This window comes from Cynocephalus volans, chromosome 9, assembly GCF_027409185.1.
Source record: "Cynocephalus volans isolate mCynVol1 chromosome 9, mCynVol1.pri, whole genome shotgun sequence".
Lineage (NCBI taxonomy): Eukaryota > Metazoa > Chordata > Mammalia > Dermoptera > Cynocephalidae > Cynocephalus > Cynocephalus volans.
Window position 1 is genome coordinate 65,009,881 of NC_084468.1, and position 27,817 is coordinate 65,037,697.

Here is a 27,817-nt window from a genome sequence, read left to right on the forward strand (position 1 = left end):
GACAATAAGAAATAATTTGGTTTAATATTACTTTCAAAAAGCTGTAAGAAACTATTTAGAAAAAAGGAGGTCCACTGGCTTTTAAAAAAATGTTACAAACATTATAAAAAACAAAAATCCTATCCCATGGAAATACACAATCAAAGGTCAGACTAACACACATTCAGAGAGGCTCTATTCAAACTAGGGTCCTCCATTTCTTTTAGAAGAAGCTTTTCTTGTAGGCTCTTCCAGAAGCACTTCACAATGAACAAAGAGGTCTCGCCAGCTCATTTCTTCAGTGGAAAAGGGGAGGAATGACAACAGAATTGTGAGAAGCTGGGAACAAAGCCGGAGGATATGGCTGGGCCTCTGAGACCAATTATCTTTGAGTTGTTCAAGCCAGAATAGAAGCTTAGCGAGGGTCAAGGCAAACCATGAAGAGAAGAGAATGCAAGACAGTGCCTACCACCCACTTTACCACGACAAGCTCCAGCCCCCTGCCTTCACTTCACAAGCTTGAAAAGTTTAATGACGAAAGAGTCTGTATTGTTCATAAAATAGTACAATACTCTCACTTTGTCTTATTTTTTAAAGTGTAGCTCTCCGAGAACTTCATTTTTAAAAAATTATCTGTAAGGGAAGAAAAAAAATAAATGCATTTAACTCAAACACTGATTTTTAACATTCCCATGGTAAATGAATGACCAAACCATCAGGCCAGGTTTACAAACTTGACAAGATCCTTGCAATAGGATGGGTGTCCTGTCAATAGGTGGCCAACTGAAAAGTCTGATTTCAGGGACAACAGAAAGGACTCTCACCTATGAGCTTGCCGATGCCTGAAATAAATTCTGTAAGTGTCCCTTGTCTTCAGAATCTGTCTTCTGATGCTGCTGAGCCTCACTACTAATCTGGGGACACATAGGTCATACCAGATATTTACTGCTCCATGTAAGAGAAGAAATAACATCTCACTCTGAGTGTAGGTTTTCAATAAGGCATGAAGGACACTGGGCACTAGAAGATTAGTCTTCATACAACAATTCAAAATAAAATACCTAATGACGACAATTAAATCTGGCACAAAGGACAATCATATGCCAGTTGCTTGTCAGGAAATATTACGTATGTATAAATTGAAGTATGCTACCATCTTCTGGAGAAATACCAGCACACACCCACCTTGCTCCCCCCGCCCCGCAAAACAACAACAATAACAAACTGGCAAATCTTCCAGAGCATAGGGGAATCTACTCTTCTGCTTACTTACTTTCAGCTTGGGTTTCTGATCCTAGTCATGTACTTGTCTGGGTTGGCAGCGCTCATTACTGTAGTATAAATTGTGTAGCTGAAAATAATGAGAGGAATTTTTATAAAGACATCATTTTCCCTAATATTCCAAAGAGAAAAAAAATACCAAGCCCTTCTCTAACACTTGGGATCTAGGACAAGAATACAGATAGAAGCCCACATATATCCGAATAGTTAAAATGCATAAATCAAGAGGTCGAATAGTCAAAGTGTTCTTTCCTCCTATTTTGACAACGCTGTGGAAGGTCAAGTTGTAATTTAACTTTCTCAGACTCCTGAGAGCTCTGTGCTGTGGCAGTGAGAAGAGCCAGCCCTTGGCCCTCACCCCAGCTCCGCTCTACCCCACAGGCACTTTACTTGCACATAGATGACCTCAGCCTTTGCATCTAAGCTTCCGCATCCCCCAGCAAACAGCTGCCCTTGGCCCGCTTCAGGACAGGGTGTCAGCAATGTCTGCACACCATCATCAGGAGACCACCCAGGGAAGAGGGCCACCTGGGCCCTGGAAATGAGCTTGGGGCTATTCAGGCTGAGAATCCCAAGATCCTGAGGATTTGGGCCAGACACTGACTGGGCACATGTCCCTAGCCCAGCAGATTCCTCCTTGCGCAGGGGCCATGCTAATCTTCTCTGTATCGTTCCAATTTTAGTATATGTGCTGCCGAAGCGAGCACGATAAGCAGATTCCTTATTCTAAGAGAGGGCCATAGCTAGAAGAAGGACAGAGTGGGCCCTCTAATGCTCAGGAAGCAAGGCAGCCCCCCTCCACCTCTAGATCTAAGGATGAAAACTACAATGTCATTTTTCCCACAATCTGCATAGCAAGAGACCTAAACAACTTGAGCACATGTGCACACATGCATGTACACACACACTCGGGCCCCTTCTCTTCACTCTCCTCTTTTACCACTTGTCTTGGAAACCAGCTGGGGTGTATGCTCAAAGTATTTAGAGCTGGATTGTTCAGAAACAGGCAGAATTAGTGGTGCTGGGCCCCACAGCTGAATTGTACACCCAGCTGAAGATAGCACTAGAAGCACATGCAGAGCCCATCCAAGGGTAACGAACGATCCCTAAACAAGACCTCAGAGGCTTGTTTACCTTAGTCTTCATTCTATTCTCCATCACCGTTTTAATATTTTCTCTGCTGATCACCACAGTGGAGGATGCAGTTCTATTGCAGATAGTTGTAATTCTGCAGCACAGCACAAGGGGCAGCATAGAGCTAATTGCTTATGTTCAGACTTCTATTAACCTCACACACTGAACAGCCTTAGTTGAGGTTACTCATTACTTATATAAGGCCTGAGACTCAGGGATTTGTGTCCGTTCTGGCTCCATGGTAATTATCATTTAAATGTAGTTTCTCTTGGGTTTTCAATTATACAATAGAGAAAAATGCTACTGGATGAACTGTTTACAAACTCCTAACAATTTTATTTTAACAAAACTATTTCAGAAGCCATTTAAACATTCACAGCCTTTCACTCAGTAACCCTACTTCTGGGAATTCAGCCAAGGGAAATAATTCACAAGTGGGGGGGATATGGGCAAATATGTTTATTTCAGAGTTTTAATAAAGGAAAGACTAACAACTGGAGAATACTTAACTCAATTATAATACACCTAATTGACTATTATGCAGCCATTTAAAATTATCAGGGCTGTTTTAAGCACAGAAAAAAATGCTTTGTTTTATTAAAATAAATATAATAACTATTTAATTATAATACCAATTTTTAAAGACATATTCATCACTTATATTACTACTTTAAAAACTATAAGAACACAAAAATAAATTTTTAACCACTATTTTAAAAATGAAAATTAAAAGGGCAAAGTTGTGCCCCATTGGGAGGGGTATAGCCGCTGGTGTGTTGGAGCTGGTTGGAACTGTCTGGTGAGAACCAATTATTAAATAGGTAGAAAGTTATGTGAGTGGATTGTAAGCTTGAAACCAGACATGATGAGAGTATTTACACTGTGGAAGTCAACAAATGCTACAAATCAGGGAATTTTTTTTTTGTTTGCCCCACCCCCCACTCCACTAAAGAACTAGTTTACCAGCAGACCACTGGGTATAATTTGTTACCCAAACAGCTCATTTGTTAGAATGGTAGAATCCTGATTAATTTGCTTCCTTAATTGGCTGTTAGAAGATTGTTGTGGAATGAATTTTTAAGTGTTAATCTTTTCATCAGACCATACTTAAAGAAAAATCTTTCAGAGAGATGTCTTGAAGATATATTCCTACTATGGTGCAAAGTGAAAAGAGCCATGCCTTTTCCTAAGATACCTAAGGAATCTTAAAGCACCCAGATATAAAAGTTATTCTAAATGCCATCAGGAAAACTACTATTTTGTGTTTGCGAAAATAGGATCATTTCAAAGAAAAAAAATCAACTGGGTATTTGAAACTAAAAGACACTTTAGAGGTTTTATCTGTAATAGACTATTTCTTGAAGAATGGTATTTTGATATTCTTACCTCAGAGAAAGCAGAAATAAGGATGATGAGAAAGTAGGAAACGCTGGGTTTCAGAATATACTGAATTAAAGGAAGGAGATGAAACTCTTGTCTTTACTTGCAGAGCTTCCTCTTTTATTTTAGTAAATTAAACCCTACCTCACTAAGCAAAAGAGTCTGCACTCCTAATGAGCTAGTCTTAGGTGTGGGTCAGGCAGTTAGGAGTGAGTCCTATTCCTGAGGCGACACCCAGAGGGGGATGATGGGGAGGGGCCATCAGCCTGTCCAGCCTGGCTGTGATGGTGACAGTGCACCTTCACAGTTTCCTGCACAAGCTTGGTGGCGGCTGCCTCTAAGTTCAACTAGGAGCTTCCTGTGGTGGGTGAAGCCTTGGCTTAGAGCTTCACCTCAGAAAAGTGTATAGATAAAGTCTCAGGCTACAGACAGAGAGACCATTGTTCACAGAATGCTACTATCAAGGGTATGGGCTACAAAAGAAACATTAACTTAGTGAATTGTCTGTGGAATGAGGAGCAGCATGGGGGGTTGGGGTGGGAGAATCTCCTCGGGAAGATAAAGGAAAACCAAAGGTGTTCGCAGTTTAGTTTTAACAGCGAAATTAAGGAGCACACAGCCAAGTGAAGGCTGCCCATGGCTACCAAACTGCATTAGGATGACCACAGCACTGTCCTCCTCCTTCATGTCACTCTACCCTCTTTACCTTTGGTTTACTTGTCAGCCTGACTTATATTTATCTGTCCGCTCCCCATCCCCAACTAGAATGTTAGTCCTGTGAGAGCAGAGAGTGTTTTGTTCACTGCCGTATCCACAGCACCCAGAAAGCTGGTCACAGGAGCCCTCAGATCCCAGCTGAGCCAGAGTGCAGGAGTGAGTTCACTGCTCTGGGGTGACAGATGTATTTAATTTGTCACTTACTTGTTACAGACTGGAACCACTGACAAAACCTGCAGAGCAAAAAATCATATTACAAAGAATATTAAAAGTTAAAAAATACACGTTGAATATCTATACGAAGTATATAACCACTTAACACTTTAGTGTATCTCAAGGTGATATTTATGGACTTTTAAACCTTTCTCTTTTTCTCTTTTAAACAATGAACATATATTACAACCATGCCTTTTTATTTTAAATATGAAGAAAAACTTAGGTGAAATGGATACTTTAACTATACAGAAACAAGTTCAGAAAATGTTATCTGGGGCTGGTTGGTTAGCTTAGTTGGTTGGAGCACAGCCTTGTGTGTGTCCCAAGGTTAATGGTTCAGTTCCCTGTACTGGTCAGTTGCCAAAAGAAAGAAAGAAAGAAAGAAAATGTTATCTGACCTTTAAAAACATATTTTCAACCAGATTTTTTAAAAAGACTTTTACTTTAATACTTCATCTACCACATTTGATTTCAGAGAAAAAATTTTTTTTAAAAAAATCACTGTTAAAGACACCAAACATCCTGGGTAAACTGGACGTCGGTACACAAGTTACCTGGAAAAGTGCATCCAGGCTGAGGTTTGCCTGCCCTGTGGCATTAAGGGCTTTGATGGCAGGTGTTCTGTAAGGAAAGGATCAAAGGTCACTGGGCACTTCTGAGAAACCCCGAATCTTATCCGTTGTCATTCTGGGAGGCACAACGCAAGACCCAGTCTTATTATGTCCCTTTCCCCAAAACAGATTCTGGCCCCCATGCAGGGTTCCTGCCTAGGCCCAGACCCCCATGGTAGAATTCCTTCAACAGCTGGTACTATCGGCGTTATCCACTCAAAGAAGCCAGGATGGTGAGAATGTGCTGCTGCAGAACTGAACAGCTGCCACCAAACATGTGGGGCAGCAAAGCCAAGGTGAGGTATGCAGCCACCCACTCTTTGGGAATGTGCTGACGTATAATTATGGAATTTTCACAATTAGAAGGGACAGTGAAAGTCCTCCACTGGTTTATTATGTAAGTAAGGGAAATGATTTCCTTCTAAAAAAGTCTTACACAGAAGTCCATGAATCTGGCCCTATCCTTTCATTTTACAGATCAGTGAGCAGAGACCCAAGAGGCCACCCAGTGAATCATTTAGTAGGGCCAGTGGTGGGATCTAGGGTCCTGACCCTGAGGCCAGGCCAACGTTACCCTCCCCTCCCAATACCAAACCAACTGCCAAGAGACTCTGTCCACTGCTTTCCAGCACACAACGCACTTTCAATCCTGGCCAAGGCACTGGCAAGGTGGGCCAGGTACATTTTCTGGGAGAGGATAGCACCTGTAGGTCTCTCCACTTCCAGTGACAGAAGGGGCACATTCTTCTAACCACAAGAAAACAAATCAGAAAGTGCACAGAAGTCTACCTTCGGTCATCTCTCTTAGGTGCTGGCTTCCAATGGTCATAATTTGTCTCAACTCGGAACCACCTACAACAGAGCACATCACCATGTCTTATCCAAGGTCACTGTGGACACAGCTAAAGAAGAACTATATATATGTACATATAAATACTACTAGTTTCACCAATTAAAAAAAAAAAGATTACTTGATACAAAAAGGCCAGAGCCTTCAATTCTACTCACGCTCCATTCAAAGGATCTAGAGGCCAAATGTCTGCTGGGCCACCTCTGTTCCTTGTGATGACCACTCCCTCCTGGGGGGACGTGCCACCAACAATGTAATAAACATCAGCAATAAGGGGGGTCTTGGCCAATTTGTAAACAGCTTCTTCAAAGTTTTCTGACTCACTCAGGGTCTGAACAAAAAGACAAATTTGCATGAGTAATGTCATCCATGGTAGAGGCCCACACAGTTGATGGACAAATTGGTCCAAAGCACATTCTCCTTATATATTAAGCCATGGCTATCACTTTGAACTGCTCTGACCTTATCCTCTTGTTATCAGGGCTCCTGAGACAGAAAAAACCTCAGTTTCATTGAGGAGCCAATGGCAGCAGGAATTTCTGACAACAGCAGAGAATGTTGACAAGTGCTAGGCTTGGCTCACCAAAGGACTCGTAAAGGTTTCCTCAGTCATTTGTTCTTTCAACAGGTAATTCTTGAATACCTACTGTGTGCAAAGCACTGTGCCAGCGTGGGGATAGAGCAGAGAGCAGTGAATATGTCTGACCCAGAACTTCTTCTCCCCAAACTTCCAAAGAAGACAGAAAAGCCAGTAGGAGACTGTGACAGAGCGTAATGAGTGTTGACAGAAGAGAAGGCGATGCTGTGGACGTCACAGCAGGGGCTCCATCCTCACCTAGGACAGCGAGGAGGCATCCCAGGGAAGCATCATGTGAGCTGAGGCCCAAGGTACAAACAAGTTAGACTGGTGAAGGCGGTGGTGGCAGGGTGAGGGGTGGAAGCGGGGAAGAGAGTTCTAGCTCGATGGACTAGATTGTCAAAAGCTTGGGGATAAAAGCGTGCAAGCTACATCAGAACCATGAGCTTAGCTGGTGTTCCGCACCCCTGTGGGTCCCTGAAGACTTCCAAAGGACTGTGGCATGGACAGTTAAGGGATCACTTTCTAAATCTTCAGCTTTCACATGAGCTCGCTCCCCGAGCTGATCTGCTCAAGACCCCATGGTAGAGGTCCTGCCACTCCCACCTTCACCCTCACAATCCCTCTTCTACCAGTTCATGAAAGATGTACAGTCTATGTTCACCCATCCTGAATACTGCCAAACACATTGACCGGGTAGGAAGAGGGTCAAATACAAAAACAATAACAAAAAAATTCAAAATATTGGTGTCTGCAAAAGGTCCAGCATTCAGCAACATAAATCATAAACCCATGGCAGGTCTTTCTAGACTTTTCCCTGCCTTTTACATACTGCTGATAGGGGTGATGTATTTTGACTCGAGTTAGTTTGTTCTGAACTCGGCAAAATTATAAAGGGAGGTAACAGGAGTGATGGAATATTTGTTTGATTATGTTGTCTATACCATCCCCCAACTACTGTCAAAGAATTTGTCGCCTCTATCAGGGAGCTCAGTGACAAAAGAACATCAGTAAGAAATACTGAAGTCAGTGGTGACTTATTTCATCCAGATGACAAAGTCAGGGAAGGTAAGTGCCTTATCTATCTCAGGAAATGGAGGAAAAGGGAAGTGACTGCTAATGGGCACAGGGTTTCTTTCGGGGGAATGAAGATGCTCTAAAATTGATTGTGGTGACATTTGCACAACTCTGTGAATATTCTAAAAACCAGCATGTTGTATACTTTAAATAGATGAATAGTATGGCATGTGAATTACACCTCGATTAAATATGCATCTACCTTATGACTCAGCAATTCCACTCTTAGGTTCTTACCCAAGTGAAATGGACACATATGTTCACAAAAAGACTTGCACAATAAATTCCATAGCAGCCTTACTCATAATAGCCCAAAACTGGAAACAACCCAATGTCTATCAACAGGAAAATGGATAAATTATGGCATATTCATACAACTGAATATTCCTCAGGAATAAAAAGGAATGAGCTAATGATGCAAACAACATGGATAAATCTGAAAATCGTGCTGAGGGAAAGAAAAAGAGCCATACTCTACGATTTCATTTATATGAATTCTAGAACAGGCAGAAGAAAGGCAGGAGGAGGGAGTTAGGAACTGACTGAAAAGAAGAACTAGGGAAATTTCCAGGGCCATGGAAATGTTCTGTATCTTGTTTTGTTGATGGTTACATGGATAAATGAGTATGTATAACTGTCAAAACGCATTGAACTAAACTCTTAAGATCAGTGCTTTTCCAGCAAAGAACACTACCAACAAAGTGAAGAGAAAACCCACAGAATGGGAGAATGTGTTTGCAAACTACACATCACACAAAGGACTAATATCCACAATATATAAAGAACTCAAACAACTCAACAGAAAAAAACCAAATAATCCAATTAAAAAATGGGCCAAGGACCTGAACAGACATTTCTCAAAGGAAGACATACAAATGGTCTCAGACACATGAAAAAATGTTCAGCATCACTAATCATCAGGGAAATACAAATGAAAACCCACAATGAGATACCATCTCGGTCCAGTTGGAATGGCTATTATCAACAAGACAAAAAATAACAAATGCTGGACAGCACGGGGAGAAAAAGGAACTCTCCTACATTGCTGGTGGGAATGTAAATTGGTACAGTCACTGTGGAAAACAGTATGGAGAGAACTAAAAATAGATCTACATTACAACCCAGCTATCCTGCTACTGGGTATATAACTAAAGGAAACAAAAACAATATATCTAAAGGACACCTGCATTCCCATGGCAGGTTCATTGCAACACTATTCGCAATAGCCCAGAGATGGAATCAACCTAAATGTCCATCAGCAGATGAATAGAGAAAAAAAACTGTGGTATATCTACACAATAGAATACTACTCAGCTATAAAAAAAAAAAAATGATATTCTATCATTGCAGCAACATGAATGGAACCAGAAACTGTCATGTTAAGTGAAGCAAGTCAGTCACAGAAAGACAAATATCACATGGTCTCACTCATATGTGGAATCTTATTAAAAAAGTGACTCTTGTAGAAGTAGAAGTAGAATAATGATTACCAGATGTGGAAGTAGGGTAGAGGGGAGGAGGAAAACTGGTGTACTAATGGGTATAAATCACTGTGCAATGTATTAGTCCGTTTCTGTTGCTTATAACAAAATACACAGAACTGGGTAATTTATAAAGAAAATAAAATGTATTGCTTACAGTTTCGAAGGCTGGGAAGTCCAAAGCCTAGGGAACACATCTGGTGAAGGCTTAGTGGTGAGAGTATTGCAGGGATCTTACATGGCAGAATGGCAGAGCAGAGAGAGAGGCTTACCTCCTCATTCACTCTCTTTTTAAAGCCCCCTGAACCATGCCGATGACCACCATTTTTAATTCATTCACAAAGGCATGGTCCTCACAATCTAATCACATTTTCAAGGCCCCACCTTTAAATTACTATAAGAGGATTTCCCACCCTCAACAGTTATAGTGGGGATTAAGTCTTGGGGAGACACTCAACCTCAGGCATGCAGTATATGCACATATTGAAGCAACACACTGTACCCCACAAAAATGTACAAGTAAATGTTAAAATATTTTGAATAGTAAAAAAAAAGATCTGTGCATTTCATTGTATGCAAATTTTTAAAAAAATTCTTATGGTATGTAGATTCCAATGGATAGATTTAAATTAATATTTTATTTTTAAATGTCAACATTTATAACACACTGAGGGGCTGACCTGTTAGCTCACTTAGGAAAGGGTGGTGCTAGTAACACCAAGGTCATGGATTTGGATCCCTGTACCAGCCAGCCATCAAAAAAAAAAAAAAAAAAAAGTTATATAATATCCTGGATTTGATGCAGTTTTTTAAACTTATAATGAAAGTTTTAGAAGTCATCTTAGAAATGTGTAACAGATGCAGTTCGTCTACATGTTTAGGGATTACCCAAGTAAAAAGTTGAGGCAAACGGCAAAAAGCCCAGCAGGACTAGATGATTTTTAGAGCAAGGTGAGGAAGGGTCAAAAAGGATAAACCTGGGCAGGGTCAGATCCTCACACCAGAGATATGCTCCTGAAAATGGGCTTCCCATAGTCAAATTACAAGTTATGCTGTACCCAGAGCTGCCATCCATCTCCCTGCACAGCAGTTTGTCTCACTCCCCACAGCAGCTGCCACTGCTTCTCCCACACTGCTCCTGCCACTGCTACTGCTCGCTGCAGCCACAGCCATTCCCATGCAGCAGTTCGTCTTGCTCCCTGTCCCACTCCCCCTGCCTCACATGCAGCAGTTTATCTTGCTTCCCACTGCAGCTGCTGCCTCTGCTGCCACCAGCTCTACCTTGCCCAGACCCAGGTGTTTCCATGTTTAACCAGGCAGGAGGAAAGAGGAATGAGGTGAGTGAGTGCAGCCCTGCACAGACAGTGGTGGGAACTACTCACAGAGATTGTGCATCTGCATTGACCTGAGGAGAGACACATGCTGAGCCATTGATGAGTGCAGAAACTCAGTATAGCCAAAGAGAGTATGGAAGAAAATTCTAGGCCACCAACAACCCATCCACCAACTGGGAGAAGCAAGGACCCAGGAAAAGCCTCTGCCTGCAAAATAGTGCCCAGGCTCACCCATACAAGCTGAGGAGCTTCAGTGTACTCCAGTGCACCTATCAGGGCCACGGGACATGAGCTGGGGTGCCAACAAGTCTACTCAGGGTCACCCACCTCAGCCAAGGAGTGAGAGGGTACCCAGGAGCTTCTCCGAAGAACTAGAGATCTCCTCCACGTCCTCAACAACCCAACACAGTGTCACTCACTTCAGAAAGGAACCACTGAGGGCCCTAGTGCCTAGGCCAAGAAGGCACTCACAGACAACTCTGACATTGAATACGGTTGAATTAACCACACAGCGACCATACTAGTATGTCTACCTGGAACCAAAACTAAAACACCCTACCCAGTGGTCAGTATAAAACACATCTACAGTTGGCAATCTCTATCCTCAAATGCCACTCCAAAGTAACAGAAGAAGCACCTGCTCTACCAGATAACCAGATATCAACATAGGGAGACCAGAAATCAGGGGAGGGGGGGAACACCAAGAAAATATGACACCACCAAATGAATACAATAGTTCTCTAGTACCAGACCCCAAACAGCAGGAAATTCTTGAGATGACGGAAAAAGAATTCCAAGCAACAATCTTAAGGAAACTCAATGAGATACAAGAAGACTCAGACAACACATGAAATGAGAAAAACAAGCCAGTATATGAAGGAGGAAATTTACAAAGAAATAGATACCTTAAAAAAGAATGTAGCAGGACTCCTGAATGAATCCTGAGGGATTCATTCAATGAAATAAAAAGTACAGCTGAAAGTTTAAGCAGCAGGCTAGAGCAAGCATAAGAAAGAATTTCTGATCTCAAAGACAGTCTTTCTGAAATAACTCAGATGGACAAAAAGAAAAAAGAAAAAAAAATTCTTTTAAATGAAGAAAATCTACAACAGTTGTCAGGCAACTTTAAGCACACAAACACCCAAATCATGGGTATTCCAGAAGGGGAGAAAAAGGAAAAGGCATCGAAAACCTATTCAGTGAAATAATAGCAGAAAACTTTTCAGGTATTGGGAGAGATATGGACTTCTAGATCCAAGAGGCTCAAAGATCCCCAAATAGATTCAATCCAAAAAGGTCCTCTCTGAGAAACACTGTGTCAAAAGTCAAAGACAAAGAGAGAATCCTAAAAATAGTATGTGAAAAGCATGAAGTCGTCTTCATCAGACTAACAGCAAATTTCTCAGCACAAACTTTACATGCCAGAAGAGAATGGGATGATATATTTAAAGTACCAAAAGAAAAAAATTGCCAGCCAAGAATACTATACCCAGCAAGACTATCCTTCAGAAATAAAGGAGAAACAGAGTATTTCCCAGGCAAACAAAAAATGTGGGATTTCACCACCACATGACCAGCTTACAAGAAGTCTTCAAGGAAGTCCTACATCTGGAATCCAAAATTGATAATTACCACCATGAATACATGAGAAAGAACAGAACCCACTGGTAGAGCAGACATGCAAATGAGAAAGAGAAAGAAACTATACCTTACCACCTCAAAAAATCAAAGAACACTGAAGACAAATAAGTTGTATGTGGCCTGCAAATCTGCTCATTTTAATAGGTTCAGGTAAGCAGATGTTCCTTTTGTTGTGAACAGAGCCACCTTCTAATGAATCTGTTTTGCTAATTTGTTTTGCTAATTTGTCACCTCTGTTCAAATCAAAGGTGAGTACAGTTCATGAAGGACTCTTTTCCCTATTGCCACAGCATACCACTGATTAAAATCTGTCCTTACCACTTCAGTGTCTGGCTTTGTTTATCTTTGACACTTATTATCAAAAAGGTTTATATGCATACTGCAAACATTTAGATGCTTATTTTTTCGAGGAGCTTCTTACATTAAAAAACAACATTGTTCAGTGACACAGAGGATCACACATGAATACATGGGTTTAGAAGATAAAGTTAGGGTGAACTGAGCTCAAGAGTAAGTATACTCACAGTGCGGATAAGCCAACTGATTGGAGAGTGTCTCTGAAAAAGGGCAGCGATCATATTCTCCCACCACCAGCCTTTATCTGCCAAATTGAAAAAAGAATAAGTATATACATAAATTGCTGTCCAAGCACCATTTTAAAAAGTCCTTAAATGCTGTTTCTTTCACATAGTATAAGCAGATGCGAAACAAAGGTTGACTGACAAAGAGTGATTTTACTAGTAGAGGAGTCCCCCCATCCATGGTTTCACTTTCCAGTTTCAGTTACCTGCATTCAACTATGGTTGAAAAATATTAAATGGAAAATCCCGGAAATAAACAACTCATAAGTTTAAAATTGTGCACCATGCTGAGTAGCATGACGAAATTTCGCAATGTTTGGCTCTTCCCCACACATGAATCATCCCTTTGTCCAGTGGATCCACACGATAGAAGCTACCCAACTGATAGTGACCTAGTAGCCGTCTAGGTTATTAGATAGACTGTTGCCCTATCACAGTTTTCAAGCAACCCTTATTTTACTTCATAATTGACTCAAAGCACAAGAGTAGTGATGCTGGCAATTCAGATATGCAAAAAAAGAAGCCATAAAGTACTTCTTTTAAGTGAAAAGGTGAAAGTTCTTCACTTAATAAGGAAAGAAAAAAATCAAATGCTGAGGTTGTTAAGATCTATTGTAAGAACAAACCTTCTATCAGTGAAATTGTGAAGGAGGAAAAAGAAATTTGTGCATAGTATATATAGGGTTCAGTACTGAGGTTTCAGGTATCTACTGGGGTCTTGCAAAGCATCCCCCATGAATAAGTGGGGGACTACTATATCCAGTTTTCAAAGACTAATCCTGAATTTCATGGCAACCATAAAAAACATCTTATACTTATATAATTATACACATAATATTTATATTATATGTGTGTATATGTGCATACATACAATAAATATGTATGTTCTCCTAGCAAGCAGAAATATGCAAATATCCACTCAAGTTTTGAAAGCAGAATCTTTTATAGCTGGACACAATGTTGACTATGCTAAAGGAAATCATTCTATCAATTACAAAATAAAATTAAGTAGCTATCAAGGGAAATGGCCCAATAAATATCAGAAAGAATGTAGAAAAATTTCATCTTGCAGAACTTTAAGTTTGATTTGGGCTCACATTTTAAAAAAATACAAACTTACAATCATTCCTAAAATTAGTTTTTAACATCTTTAAAAGCCTCTGTAGGAAATTTATTTCCAAAGAAAAATTTTCATTTAAGAAATAAGCAGTGGCAACAAAAGAAAAAATAGACAAACTAGACTTCATAAAGATTTTTAAAATTTTGTGCATTAAAAGAATAAAAAGACAACCCACAGAATGGGAGATAATATTTGCAAATCATGTATCTGATAAGGGATTAGTATTCAGAATATATAGAGAACTCCTAAAACTCAAGAACAATGAAAAAAAACAACCAACATGATTTAAAAACAGGCAAAAGACCTGAATAGATATTTCTTCAAAGAAGATATACACGTGGCCAATACGTGCATGAAAAGATGCTCAGCACCACTGATCATTACAGAAATGCAAATCAAAAGCACAATGAGACACCACCTCACACCCGTTAGGATGGCTATTACAAAAAAACAGAAAATAACAAGTGTTGCTGAGGATGTGGAGAATTGGACCTCTGTGTACTGATGGTAGGGACGTAAAATGGTACAATCACTGTGGAAAACAGTAGGATGGTTCCTCAAAAAATAAAAAATAGAAGTATCATATGATCCAGCAATTTCACTTCTGGGTACATAAGCGTACTTCAAAAAGTTCAAGGTAAGATTCATATTATCTTTTAATTTTATTTTTCACAAACTTTTTGTAGTACCTTTGTATACCCCAAAGAATAACTGAGTCTCAGAGAGACACTTGTACACTCGTGTTCATAGCAGCATTATTCACAATAGCCAAAACATGGAAGAAACCCAAGTGTCCACTGAATGGATAAGCCAAATGTGTTATGTACATACAACAGAATATTATTCAGCCTTAAAGAAAGGAAGTTCTGACACATGCTACAACATGGCCGAACTTTGAGGACATTACGCTAAGTGAAATAAGCCAGTCACAGAAAGACAAATACTGTGTGATTCTACTTAAGTGAGGTAGTTAAGAGCAGTCAAAATCTTAGAAATAGAAAGCAGAATGGTGGTTGCCCAGGTCTGGGGGGAAGGGAAAACAGGGAATGGCTTAATGGATACAGAGTTTCAGTTTTACAAGAAGAAAAGAGTTATGGAAATGGATGGTGATAATGGATTCAAAACATTACAAATGTATTTAATGCCATTGGCTACATACTTAAAAATGATTAAGACTGTAAATTATATGTTATGCATATTTTACCACAAAAAAATTAGGGAAAAAAAAATTTTAAATTAGAAAAAAAAAATAAGCATCGAGCATCTATGTGCCATATGCTGACTTGGCCCAGACCCTTGAATTTAACAGTAAACAAAAGAATCTAGTGTATCATTAAATGAGCGAGGTTTTAATAACCATAATAAAGGAAATAAAACAGAGTAATGTAATTGTGAGTGCCAAAGCAGGGCTCCTTTTGAGAGCAGCATTAAAGCCAGCCTTCTGTGTTGTCGACATTTGAGCTAAGTTGGGCAGAGCGTTCTAGACATAAGACATGGGTGACAGAGCCCTTCGGCAGGAACAAGAAACAATGCCAGGGAGGTGCAGGGGGAGTGAGGGAGGACAGAGACATAAAATGAGGTGCAGGAGGTGATCATGCAGGGTTCTGAGGTCAGAGTCAGGACTCTGGATTTGTTAAAGTGAAATGGAAAGCCACAGCGGGTTTTATGCAGGGGAACCTGATCACTCTAGCTGCTGTGTAGGGAGAGAGAATTATGGGAAGGCGAGAAGAGCAGCAGCGAGATTAGGGGGGCTGCTACCGCAGCAGTCCGGGGTGTCGGTGGCCAGCCTCACAGCGGAGGCAGAGTGAATGGACAGGTACAGTCTCCTTCTGGTGGCACAGCTGACAGGACTTAGGGAGGAAGGGGTCAAAGATAACTCTTGGTTGGGGGGGGTCCATTTCCTGAGACATGGAAAACCAGTAGAGGAACATATCTGGGAGGAGGCAGAGTAGGGGCAAAAAAGAGAAAAGAAAAAAGCAAGAGATCTGCTTAAGCATGTTAAGTTTGAGATGCCTTGGCGACGTCCAAGTGGAGATGATGAGAAGGGGGTTGGATACTCCAGTCTGGGGTTCAGAGGTCAGGCCTGGAGATAGGACAACAACAACAAGCACTTCTGTGGCTCTTGCTCTGTGCCAGGGACTTCTCTGAGTAATTCACATACACTGACTCACTTCGTCCTCACAGCAGCTATCACTGTCCCTGCTGCTCAGATGGGGAAACGAAAGCACAGACAGGTTAAGCACCTAGGTCACGGTCACCCAGTTAGCAAGTGACAGTGAAGCTGACAAGCCCTCTGATACTTCAATAGTTTAAAATTTAATAGTGGCTGAAAATTAATGATCTATTAGTTAAACTTTTGCTTGCTGTTAGCTGTTAACTTCCCACCCAGTCCCCCTTGTTCCCATAATATAATTATAAGTTGTTGATGTCCGGTTTTCCATCAAGCTGCAAGAGATGACCCAATAAAGATCACAAGGAGAATTTGAGTTTGTTTGCAGAAAGAATGATCTCAAAGAAATTACAAGCACCAGATGACCCAGCCCCAGCTGCCCCTGGAGCCAAGTGGCCTGACTGCCTAAAATCTATCTGGAGTTACAGTAGCACAGAATTTCCCTTAACTTCCCCGAAACTCCCCCTCCGTTTGCTGTTGGCCCTTTAAAACTCCTTGCCTTCTGTTTCTATGGCAAGACAAATCTGAGAGATTTTACTCCCCCATTTTCTCATCTTGGGCAATTAGAATAAACCTTTCTTAAAATATCTCCAAGCACCGGTGCTTCAGTGTTTGGCTTTAGCTGTGCATCAGGTACCTGAACCTGGAATTTTGGGTTTTGGCAACAACACAAAGATTTGAACCCAGGCAGGCTGGCTCTAGAGTCTGAGATGCTCCCCACCTCGCATTTTGTTAAGCCTCCCCATATCCAGTGCCATTTGTCAATCTTCCTCACATCCTTATCCTTTCTCAAGGAGGTTTGAGGCACTGTGGGCATCCTCTGTAATGTCCAGAAACTTAATTTAATATCTTAACTATTTCTATTAATCAAGAAATGTTGCCTTGTTCTTCAGACATTTTAACTCAGTCTTAGCAAACCAAAATACAACTAGTTTTCATTAAAACAAGATTTTTAAAAAGTTTTAAAAATCTTTTAAAAGCAATTTGACAGCATTTCATTAAATGCGTATGTTACAGACTAACTCAGCTATTTTTAAACTGCTTATACCTTAGGTTCTACTAATCAGTTTGGCAAACAATTTGAATGGCAAAATGATAGAAACAAAGCCCATCATTCTACAAGACCAGTGCTCTAACCCCTGAGCTATGGAGCCAACTGCTAAAGCCCATCATTCTAAATAAGCATACATGTGCTACAGACATTCTGTACAAACCCTGACAATTGTGACACCGTGGTCGGATACCACTGGTTGAGACCCAGTCTTATTCATAGCTGACACTTGAGAAAATTTTGAAGAAATACATTAGTATAAAGAACTGACGACTGATCTGGCCGGTTAGCTCAGCTGGTTAGAGTGTGGTGTGATAACACCAGGGTGAAGGGTTCAGATCCTGTATTAGCCAACTGCAAAAAAAAAAAAAAAAAGGGACTACTGTAGAAACTGACACATACTCACCCAACATCTTAAGGTTTTCCTGGTAAAGCCTTATGTAAAATGATAAAAACAAATCCAATCAAAAGAAACAGCAACATGGAGTCAATCAGGGTTCCTCAGATGAGCAACACTAGACTTTAAGATACTCCTTATGCACATCTTTCCTCCTTTATCCAGCTGCAAGTTCCCGAGGACAGAGACAAGTTTGCTTATCTCTGAATTTCCCACATATTGTGGAAATGAACAGTGTTCCCCTGAGATTCGGACAATGGCAGTGGGGCTGTTAACAAACAGAACAATTGGGCCAGGACCCAAGAGATCAATTTGAGAACCACCTCTCCCACCTACTAGCTGTCATTTCATCTCTAGCCTCAGCTTCCTCCTCTGCATAATGAATAGGGTTAATAGTATCAGCCCTGCCTAATAGGACTGTTGTGAGGCTCTCATGAGAAAATGTGTGAGAGCATGCATGGTAAACTATAAAGTGTTTTACAGATGTTGCTTGTATAACAACATCATAAATTCCCTGGATTCTTGCAATAACTTCCTAATGGTCTTCTACTTCCATCTTAACCCAACACAATCCAGTCTCCACAGAGCAAGCCAAAGTGATAGTTAAAAATACAAATCAGATCTGTTCAATCCCTGGTCTAAAACTCTCCTATGGCTTCCATCATGCTTAAAATCCAAACTCCTCATCATAACCCTGCACCATGGTCTCAGGCTTCTCTCCACCTCTAATGTCACTGTCCCTTAATCCATGCTGTAACCACATGGACCTTCTTTTGTTTCTGGAACCCACCAAGCTTATTCCTACCTGTGGCCCTTGCTGTGAGTCCACCAGGAATTGTCTTCCTCCAGCTTCTGCAGCAATGGCTCAAGGATCACATGGCTCAGACCTTCCCTGACCCTCTTACCTGTTGTAACTGCCCACCTGTCTTTCACTCTCCATCACATCTCGCTGTTCTGCTTTCTTTGTAGCACTTACCACTACCTGAAATCATCTTCATTGTTTACATGCAAATGTCCATCTACCCCCACTAGAACAGAAGTCCCCGCCACAGAATGGGAGTTCTTCCACATGTTCTGCTGGGTGAGTGAAGGAGCACCTGGACAGAACTGAACAGGGACATGGCTGAAAATGCATAGGAGTTCATTTTGATTACCTCGTTCATCACCAGAAATTGTAAACTTGTATGGGCTCTGACCAGTCCATAATCCTACATAGCCCACAAAGGTGGTTCCTGTGAATGCAATCTGAAATCAAGAGATAAAGTATCTTTTTACCACTCCAAACACACACACATTGAAATTACCTGTTCTACCCCACCATTTCATGGACTTTACTTTTTTCCTTCATAAATTCCAACATAACAGAATAAAAACTCTGAAATAGCCTTCTAAAAGAGGAGTTCTTAACCTCGGGGGTCCATGGATAGAGCTCAGCAGATTTATGCCCTTAGATGGGAAAAAAGGAACATCTTTATTTTCACTAACTTCTAACTGAAATTTAACTCCTTCTATATGAATATATGCAACAAATCATGCAGTAGTAGTAGTGCCTGTGATTTGTCACCAGTAAAGCTCACAAGTATTTTCATATGCACAGTGGTGGTTGCAGATATCTTGAAATATTGCCCATAGTCATCACTACTCTGAAATCATGGTAGTTGTTAGATCCACTGCTAAATCTTACTATTTAACGTATTAGGAAAAAGTATAATATTGAAATGGCTCAATGTCAACATAACTGATCTTCTTTGTTGTTGTTGTTGTTGTTGTTGTTTTGGCAACTGGCCGGTACAAGGATCAAATCCTTGACTTTGGGGGCACCAGCACCATGCTCTAAACAACTGAGCGAACCAGCCAGCCCCTAATCTTCCTTGTAATCCCATGTATTTTATGTATTTATACAACATTATTCACCAAAGGGATCCATGCACAAAAAAGGTTAAGAAGCCCATCCTAGAAGTAGCAAATGAGTTCCAATTAAAAAATTTGTGTTGATTTATTATAAAAGATAAATATCACACGTTTTATAGCTCTGTGAAGTTAGGGGAAACAAGGAGAACTGCTCACCAACAATAACTACATTAAATTTTAAATATTTTAAAAACTCATTTTACATACATCTTTCATTTAACCCTCACAATTATCTCATGAGTTATAGGGATCATCCCCACTTTAAATTAAGGTAATAAACTCCAATGATTGCAAGACACCACTATATGACCCCAGGAGGAAAATCACACTCTATTAGTTATTTCTAATACCAAATTTTATTTTTCAAAGAAGTACCTAGAACAGTGCATGACTCATACTGTTAAATAAAGGTTAACTAATATTTTTATATTTTAATAAATGTATAGGTCTGGGTTAATATTTTTTCCTTAGAAAACTTAATCTTAAGTCAGTAACCTTTTTCATTTAATTATTTATTTTTACCTCTTCTGGTTGTAAAAATAATTTAAGGTGGCTAAAGGGAGAATGCAGGGGCCTTAGTTTTATAAATGATCTTTTCCCCCAGACTTACTGAGGCCCTTCCATGAATGCTCCCCAACTCCATTAATAGCAGTAAAATGGGAGTAAGTCTACCTTGCTACTAAAGCCCTAATAAAATGTAATTAAACAGAAAAAAAAAGTAATTATATGGTCATCTCATTTGCATGACACCCTGACCCTCTTGAAAGGTTAAGAAAATTAAAGTTATGAATACGAAAACATTGTAGTTTCCAATTATAACATGTAATTATGAGATATAATTTGTAAGATATTTTATCTTGCAGCTCTGAAAATCTCTATTTCTAAATATTTATATTTCTTAATTGTCTCATCCAAGGTAGTTAACATAAATAAACCTTAGCAGAGGACTCTAATTTACAGTCTAACTAAAGCTGAGTTTTGAGAAAGAAATCTATCAGAAGGCTGAAAGCCTGGGTTCTGGTCCCGCCTCTGCCACATCTCCACCATGTGATTTGGGGCAAGTCAGTCTCTGTAAGGCTCAGCCCCTCATCTGTAAATTGAGGATGAAAATGGTGATTTGTGCCTGCTTCTCAGGGCTGCTGGGAGGATCAAATGAGGTCCCGTATATAAAAATACTTTAAGTTATGAATGCTAGACAAGAATGAGAGGTGAATTATTTTGTGGATAATCTGTTCTTAATTAAGCAAAACAATTTAGTGGCCATGAGTCCTCCTCAGAAAGACAATACTCAAGTGTAACCTGTCTAGATTCAGCAATAATAACCTGAGCACTAAGTAACGCCATCTCAACAGACCATTTCTTGTGGGAGCTCCAGGACAAACAGAAACAAATGAAGCAACAATTATTAGTGAGAGTAAGTTTTAGAGAGAACAGTTGAAATAATTTATCTTTATTGCATTTATTCCTTTGTCTATGTATAAGAATACTTCCTCACTGGAGAATAAGGGAGAAGAATATAAACTAATAAATTAAAACAATTATCCCATCCTTCAGTAAAAACTGTTAATGTTTTAGCAGATTTCCTTTGAGAATTTATTATCCATTCACATTGTTATTGTTATCACTTAAATCCAGTTTGAAAGTAAATCATCAGCTAGAAATAAAATTGTTAATAGTAGCGAAGTAAAGGAATAAAATTGGGAAAAGAGAAAACTTCACTTTAAATATTTCTGTATTGCTTGACTTTTTTGAGAAAAAGGTTTTGTTTGCAAAAGCAGATGACTGAATATTTAGTTAGTAAGTTTTTATTATTTATGAATCAACCCCTGAATGCAAAGAACAAATGAAGTATAGTCCTTGTGCTTAAAGCCAAAATCTGGCTTTTGCATGCTCTATTTTGTTTCATAGCAATAACAAGCTTTATGTACTCAATGAACATTGATTAATGCTGTCTCTCTAGAAGTTTACACAGTAACGTGACAACATATTAGACTATACTTTTAAGGGGACCATGCTGAAAACAAAATAATCTAAGTATAATTTTTAAAAGATCATACACAAAAGAACGGTTTGGGTCAATCATACTTGCAGAATAAGGACCATTTGTTATTTGGCTGTTATTTATCAAGCATCTACCACATGCTTTATACAGATTACTTCATTTAACATTCATAACTGTCTTAATAAAGTAGTCATGAACCTCTCTGAGCTGCAGTCTGCAAAATGGGTGTGAGTAACTTCCCAGGTTCACAAGGAAGTAATCAGCAGAATCAGGATTCAAACCCAGGACTGTTAGGCCCCAAAGCTGCGTGTTTCTAGCCATTGCACCACCCAGCTCGTCCCCATTCCAGAAGCAACCTGAACATGGGAAAGCAGAGGAAAAAGCTGACTCGGCATAACAAGTGGAAGATTGATCAACCCCCAAAAGAGATTTCCCTAAGAAAACTGGTTGGCCTCTCTAAGTCAATGTTCAATAGTAATACATGATTCTTCTTCCTAGAAACATAACTGATGTAAACCTCTCTCCTGGTTTTGTTTTTGCAGGGGTTTGATGGTTTTGGCATCTTACACTGATAACACATTTAAGTTAGCAGCCATCCAAATGATTGCTAACTTGGATTAGCAAGTCTTTCCAATTTCTGTATCTTATACTGTACGAACTATACCTGCCCATTCTTTAAAAACTGCACATCCACAATCAACTTGCGTAAGGTATTTCCAAAAGGATAATCCAGATTTCGACCATGGTAAATATGGCCTCTGGAGTCTTGAGCCACAATACTGGTGCAGAACCTGAGACAGAAGAAAAGTCCAACATGAATGAATGAGACAAATAAAAAAAAAGAAAAGAAAAATAAGGTTCTCATTTTTAAAACAAGTCCAAAGAAAAAGTTTTTCTTCCTTATAGCTGACATATATACTGTAATCTTGTATAAGAATATGGATTCACAATTCAAGATGAAAAACAGAACTGGACATAACTCATCTGTGTTCAGTGTTACCAGCCCTTTGCCCTTAGCATATATGGATGGCACTACAAACATACTGAACGAGACTTTTATCATCAACCTACCTCCTAAGTGAAACTGACCCATTCTGGGCTCAGCTAGGCCTCTGAACTCCGCTTAGTAGTATGTATTCTCTTTAACACATTATTCAGTGCTAGTTCAAGCTTGCCTATGAATTTCTCAGAGTGAGTACAATGGCACTGAACCATTCTGTCCCACGAATGTTTCATTTTGTCCCCTCTGGAAAACAGTCAGCTCTTTAGGGGCTTGGCACTTTTCCTGTCGCTCCCAGAGCTAATAAGAGAAAAAGATCCTTTAGGAACCCCTGGCTAAAGAGAAATATTTTGAGAAAAAGAAGAGGAGGTTTGTTAAAACATTTTAATATCCATATTCTCTGAGATATTTAATGTGATGTGAAAAAATATTTATATACAGACTTTGCTCTCTCTGCTGACACCATCTTGCAATGTGAGGCCCCTTGATCGCTGTCACCACCACCAGATGGACTTTGGACTTCTCAGCCTCAGAAACTGAAAATCCTGAAATCTCTTTCTAAGTAGGCAATCCAGGAGCCAGAGAATGATGGCATCTCACCCAAACAAACCATCCAGGGAAAACACAGCCAGAGTCTCCTCTTGGTAAACCTGCATGTTGGGGATCCCCAACCATCTGGAAAATAGTTTTGCATGCCAAGCACGCATTGCTGATTTCCACCGCTGCAGCAGACTCGGTCAGCACCTGCCTGCTCCTTCAGTGAACTGTTCAGTGCACACCACCAGCTTCCTGCTGTGAGCACTGCACCTCTCTACCTGCCTGGCAGACTTTCTCGCTGAGCACAGGGCAGGACAAAAGTGTCAGGGAGTTAACGCTCATGAGAGCAGCCATCTAACAAAGACAAATGGATTCGTAGGTTCCTCCTCTCTCAGGAGGAACAGCATTGAGATGTGCCTACGCAGTCTCAGGGAAGTCCCCAGTTTGCTTGATCTCTGCTGCCCACAGCGGCCACCTGCTCGTTGACACACCCTGTACTGCCTTCCTTCCCCTCCTGGTCTCGCTTTCTCACTCTCTTCCCACTGCCTCCCAAGATCACATCCAAAATAAATGACCTGCACCCAGAAAAAAAGAAAATTTATATAGAGTATGTCCAGTTGTGGGGAGAAATATATATATATCCACACAAATAAAACTGAGAGGAAATACTTAAAGGATTGATGGTCATTTCTGAGTAACAGGATTGTGGTTAGGTTTATTCTTTATATTTTCTACATTTACTGATTTTCTATAATGATTACATATTACTTTTATAATTAGGAAAAAACAAGTGTTAGTTAATTTTTTTGTTTGTTTAGAGAAGAAAGCTTGGTCAGGTTTTAATTCCATCCAAGGTTTCTGTTGTTAACTTCAAAGACTTCATGTCAGGGAGGGGACTGATAAAACATGGGAAGTAGCTAAAGCAGCTTGTAGAATCTCTCTCAAAGATGATTTTTAAAAATCATCAATATAACAATACTTCCATATCAGGCTCAAATGTTTTAATGTGATGTAGTCTACAAACACAGGAGACATGAGGAGATGGGCTCTGCTTTGGAAAAGGCACTGCAGGGCACTGGAGACTCATGTGCTTTTAGCACTCACCAGCCACCTGAGCCTTGGATTCCACATCACAAAACAGGTAATACCATCTTCCCTACAGGGCTGTGCTCATGAAGTGCCTGGCACCCAGCAGGCTTAATAAAGGGTAGCTAGTATTATTCTGATTCAAAAAGCCTTACTTCTGAAGTGAGAACAAAACATTTCCTTTGAAAATGCTAGTGGAGTGTGATAGTGCTTTTTATTGTTAGGCAATTCAATAAATATCTTCATATCAAATCCAAAAGTTAGAATGTTTTTACTAGAACTTTTGTTTTAATATGCTTAAATATGGTGACTCAAACAAAAGAGGGTGAAAATGATTAGTGATTTTTAATTGAGAAAGCCACATGTCAGAATAGGAAAACGTTGAAGGTGCAATGGGGGATGGTAAAATTAACTTAGTTCAGTTGAAGAGCACTCTGATTTAGTAGGCCTGTGTCTGAAAGCATTTTCCTGAAGAGGAAGGCAGTCACAGTGCTTCTTAACTTACCCTGCCTAGGTGTTCTGGGAAGATGCCAGGGGCAGTAAAGTTTCATAATCCCATCATCTTCGGGCAGTCAGAAGCTATAAGTATCTATGTTACCAGATAAGGCTGGTCTGGTCTCCAAACAATGTCTTAAAGGCAGAAACCAAGTCAAACCTCTCAATTCCAGGACCTGTTACAGAATCAAACACTAAGTATCCTCCAGCACTTTGCTTGGAATCAACCACATATTGCTCTAACTTCTGGTTAGCACATTTTATCGTGCTGGCTCCCAAGACCAAACACTGGCTGGCCCTATTAGACAGAACAGTGTGCCCTGTGACCTCAGCCCTGGTAGAAACAGACTCTGGAAGAGCAGGCAGGATCACCAGCCACGAGAATAAGGAGGAATAAATGCAGGGGGTCAAGTCAGTGCAGGGATGACCCACTGTGACCTCAGCCCTGGTAGAAACAGACTCTGGAAGAGCAGGCAGGATCACCAGCCACGAGAATAAGGAGGAATAAATGCAGGGGGTCAAGTCAGTGCAGGGATGACCCACCGCAGTTATAAAGCTGGAGGGGCAATGGGTTAACTAGAGAATCCGGATGACAGAGGGGTTAGTTCCAAACACTTCCTGGAAAGGTACATTTCGAGCAGTTTTGAAAGTAGGATGCTACCTAGATTGGTGGAGAAAAGAGGATTCAGGAAGAGAAGGTGTTTTCCTTCTCAAAGTCCACGATCTGCTGCTGAGATTTACCCGGAGAGACAAAGAGGAAGCCTGTAGGTTTCGGGGCAGCCCAGTCACCACCCTGTTTTTATCACACCGAAAACATGTCGCCTCCCACACGTAGGTGGCAGGAGCACCCGGCGAGCCCCACGTTAATCCTCGCTGGCATGGGGCACTCACGCGGACGACTCGTAGGCGAGGTTGACCAGCAGGCAGTCGGCCAGGCTAAGGTTCAGGAAGTCGCACACGCCGCGGATCTCGCCGGTGAAGGGCTGGGGCAAGTAGCGCGCCAGCTCCATGACCACCTTTCCGATCAACGCGTGGACCCACTTGGGGACACTACCTCTAGAAAAGACAAAGCACGCGGGTGTCTGACCTGCAGGGGATGAGGGTGCGAATGCGTGTGTACAGGGGTGGGGATGGGTGTTACATCCTAGGGGTGAGTGCTAAGTGCCTCCGTTTCCCAGAGAGCTGAGAGCCCAGGCTCCGCGCCACCCAATCCGCAGCGTCCGGGAGGGAAAAAGAAACTCCGAGAGAGGCAGGGCAAGTGAGGCTGGTCCCCAAAAAAGCAGGCTTGGGGAGCCCGCGAGACCTGCAAGGAAGGCGTGGGCTACGTCCCCTACTCGGTAGCTGAGCAGCCCGGGCGACAAATGTGCGCCACCCTGACCCGGAATGGCTCGAGGACAGGCGTGCCACTGGGGACAGACACTAAACTGGAAAGCCGAGCCGGCCGCGCTGGATTATCTCCAGCCCCGACGCTGCCCGCTCGTTCTCGAAGGGCTGGGGAGGGCGAGGCTGCGGGGGACGGAGAGGAGGAGGGAAGAGTGTTGACCGCACCCCGGGCGGCGCACGTCTGGGCTTCCCGCAGACCCCGTCCCGCGCCGGCGCTTACCCGATGACCTGCGCCACCGCGGCGCGCACCAAGTCCGGGTTGTAGTGCCGCAGCACGGGCAGCCAGCGCAGCTCGGGGGCCGCGTCCAGGCTCACGTTGAAGCGCGGCGGGGCGGGGGGCGAGGCGGCGGCGGGCAGCCCGGCTCCGGCCAGCAGCAGCAGCAGCAGCGCCAGCGCGGGGCGGCCCGCGGTTCGCATGGCTCGGGCTCCAGCGGCGCTGCGACTCCGACCGCCGCGGCCACCGCGGGCGCCCGGGAAGCCGGAGAGGAGGAGGGGGCGGGGCCGGGGCGGGGCTGGAGGCGGAGCCCGCGCGCGGCCCTCTTGTCCCGGTCACCTCCCGGCCCAGCCGAGACGACACCAGCCGACCCCACCGCGCATCGTGCTTCGAGCTCTGGCTCTCTGTCCCGCCAGGACGTCCCCAGCTGCAGGGGCACCACATGCTCGGGCAGCCCGCCTCTCACCCCACCCTCGCCCCACCACACCTACGTGGGCCGAGAGAACGTAAGCTGCTGCCGGGCCGGGAGGGTTTAAGGTTCTCTGTAGCGAAAAGGCATCGGGAAAGGGCTCCTGTGCTAGAAAGGGATCTACTAACCGCTGCTCCCCCTCCCCCGCCTTTGCTCATTTAAAAACTCTTCAAAGGTTTATTTGGATTTTACAAGGGGCAGGAGAACTTCTGTTCAAAACTCCCACCTTTTTTCAGTTAAAAAAAAAAAAAAGCTAAAAATTTAGGTAACATTCAGGTGACAAATATTTTTGCCGGTGCTACCTCATTTAACTGTCAAAACAAGCCAAAAGATGGCTCTAATAATTCATCCCCGACCTACTGATGAGGAATGTGAAGCTTGGAGAGGTGAGGTCATTTGCCCGAGGTCACATTGCTGGTGAGCTTCTGCGCTTCTCTCCACGCCAGGATCAGCCCCAAATCCACCTTCTTAATCCCTAACCTGAAGCTTCCTCGCCTCTTTGCAGTCGTAATATCTGGGAGACAGAAAATGTGTAAGGAAAATCACCTTAGTAAGGATGGGATATTCTTAGTGGTTAGCATGGTCATCTGTGGATAGAGTAAAAGTGTACAGTAAACTTGAAGAATTCATTATTTTCAGGGCTTTTTCCTCATAAAATAGAATACACCATCACTGCCTCTGATTTTTCCCATTTTTACGGCCTGCATGTCACTAGGCTGAAGTTTCAAGTCTTGTTCCAGCTTCTTCCTAGTCTTTCCAGAAAATCTAAATGAAGACCCATCTTAATTTGCTCATTTGCAAAGCTTGAGTAACAACAGTTGCCTGCTTAAGCTATAGGTGCATTGAGAGAATCACCAATGGAGCAAACAGATTAGCTGAATTCAAAGAGATGCACTTGCATTAAAAAAAGTGATTTGCAGTCACTTTAAGACTGACATTAAAAAGATGAAAATTAAAAACAAATACAGGATTTTCAAAAACTCCGTGATAAAATGTATTAAGTGAATAAATCTACAGTGTGGTAAAATAGGTGTTTTTCACAATTAGGCTGAGCTAACTATAATTTTATATAATCTATTCCTCTACTGTTAAAAGAACAGTTTAAGTGTTAAAGATTAAAAGG

The 27,817-nt window shown here is 41.6% G+C and overlaps 1 protein-coding gene and 1 non-coding gene across 2 annotated transcripts; both read right to left on the reverse strand.

The window, feature by feature from the left end:
• Positions 1-26,428, reverse strand: NAAA (N-acylethanolamine acid amidase). The gene is made up of 11 exons (XM_063108237.1): positions 26,232-26,428; positions 25,520-25,684; positions 22,175-22,301; positions 18,752-18,842; positions 12,803-12,879; positions 6,327-6,499; positions 6,108-6,170; positions 5,262-5,328; positions 4,696-4,724; positions 1,253-1,330; positions 1-612 (listed from the first exon to the last, which is right to left on the reverse strand). Exons 1-10 carry the CDS (start codon positions 26,426-26,428, stop codon positions 1,255-1,257), a joined length of 1,065 nt encoding a protein of 354 aa, XP_062964307.1. The 3' UTR covers positions 1-612; positions 1,253-1,254.
• LOC134386667 (U6 spliceosomal RNA) lies at positions 1,859-1,967 on the reverse strand. Its single transcript, XR_010024499.1, has one exon. It is a non-coding gene; the product is annotated as a U6 spliceosomal RNA (small nuclear RNA).
• Positions 26,429-27,817: the final 1,389 nt, after the last annotated feature.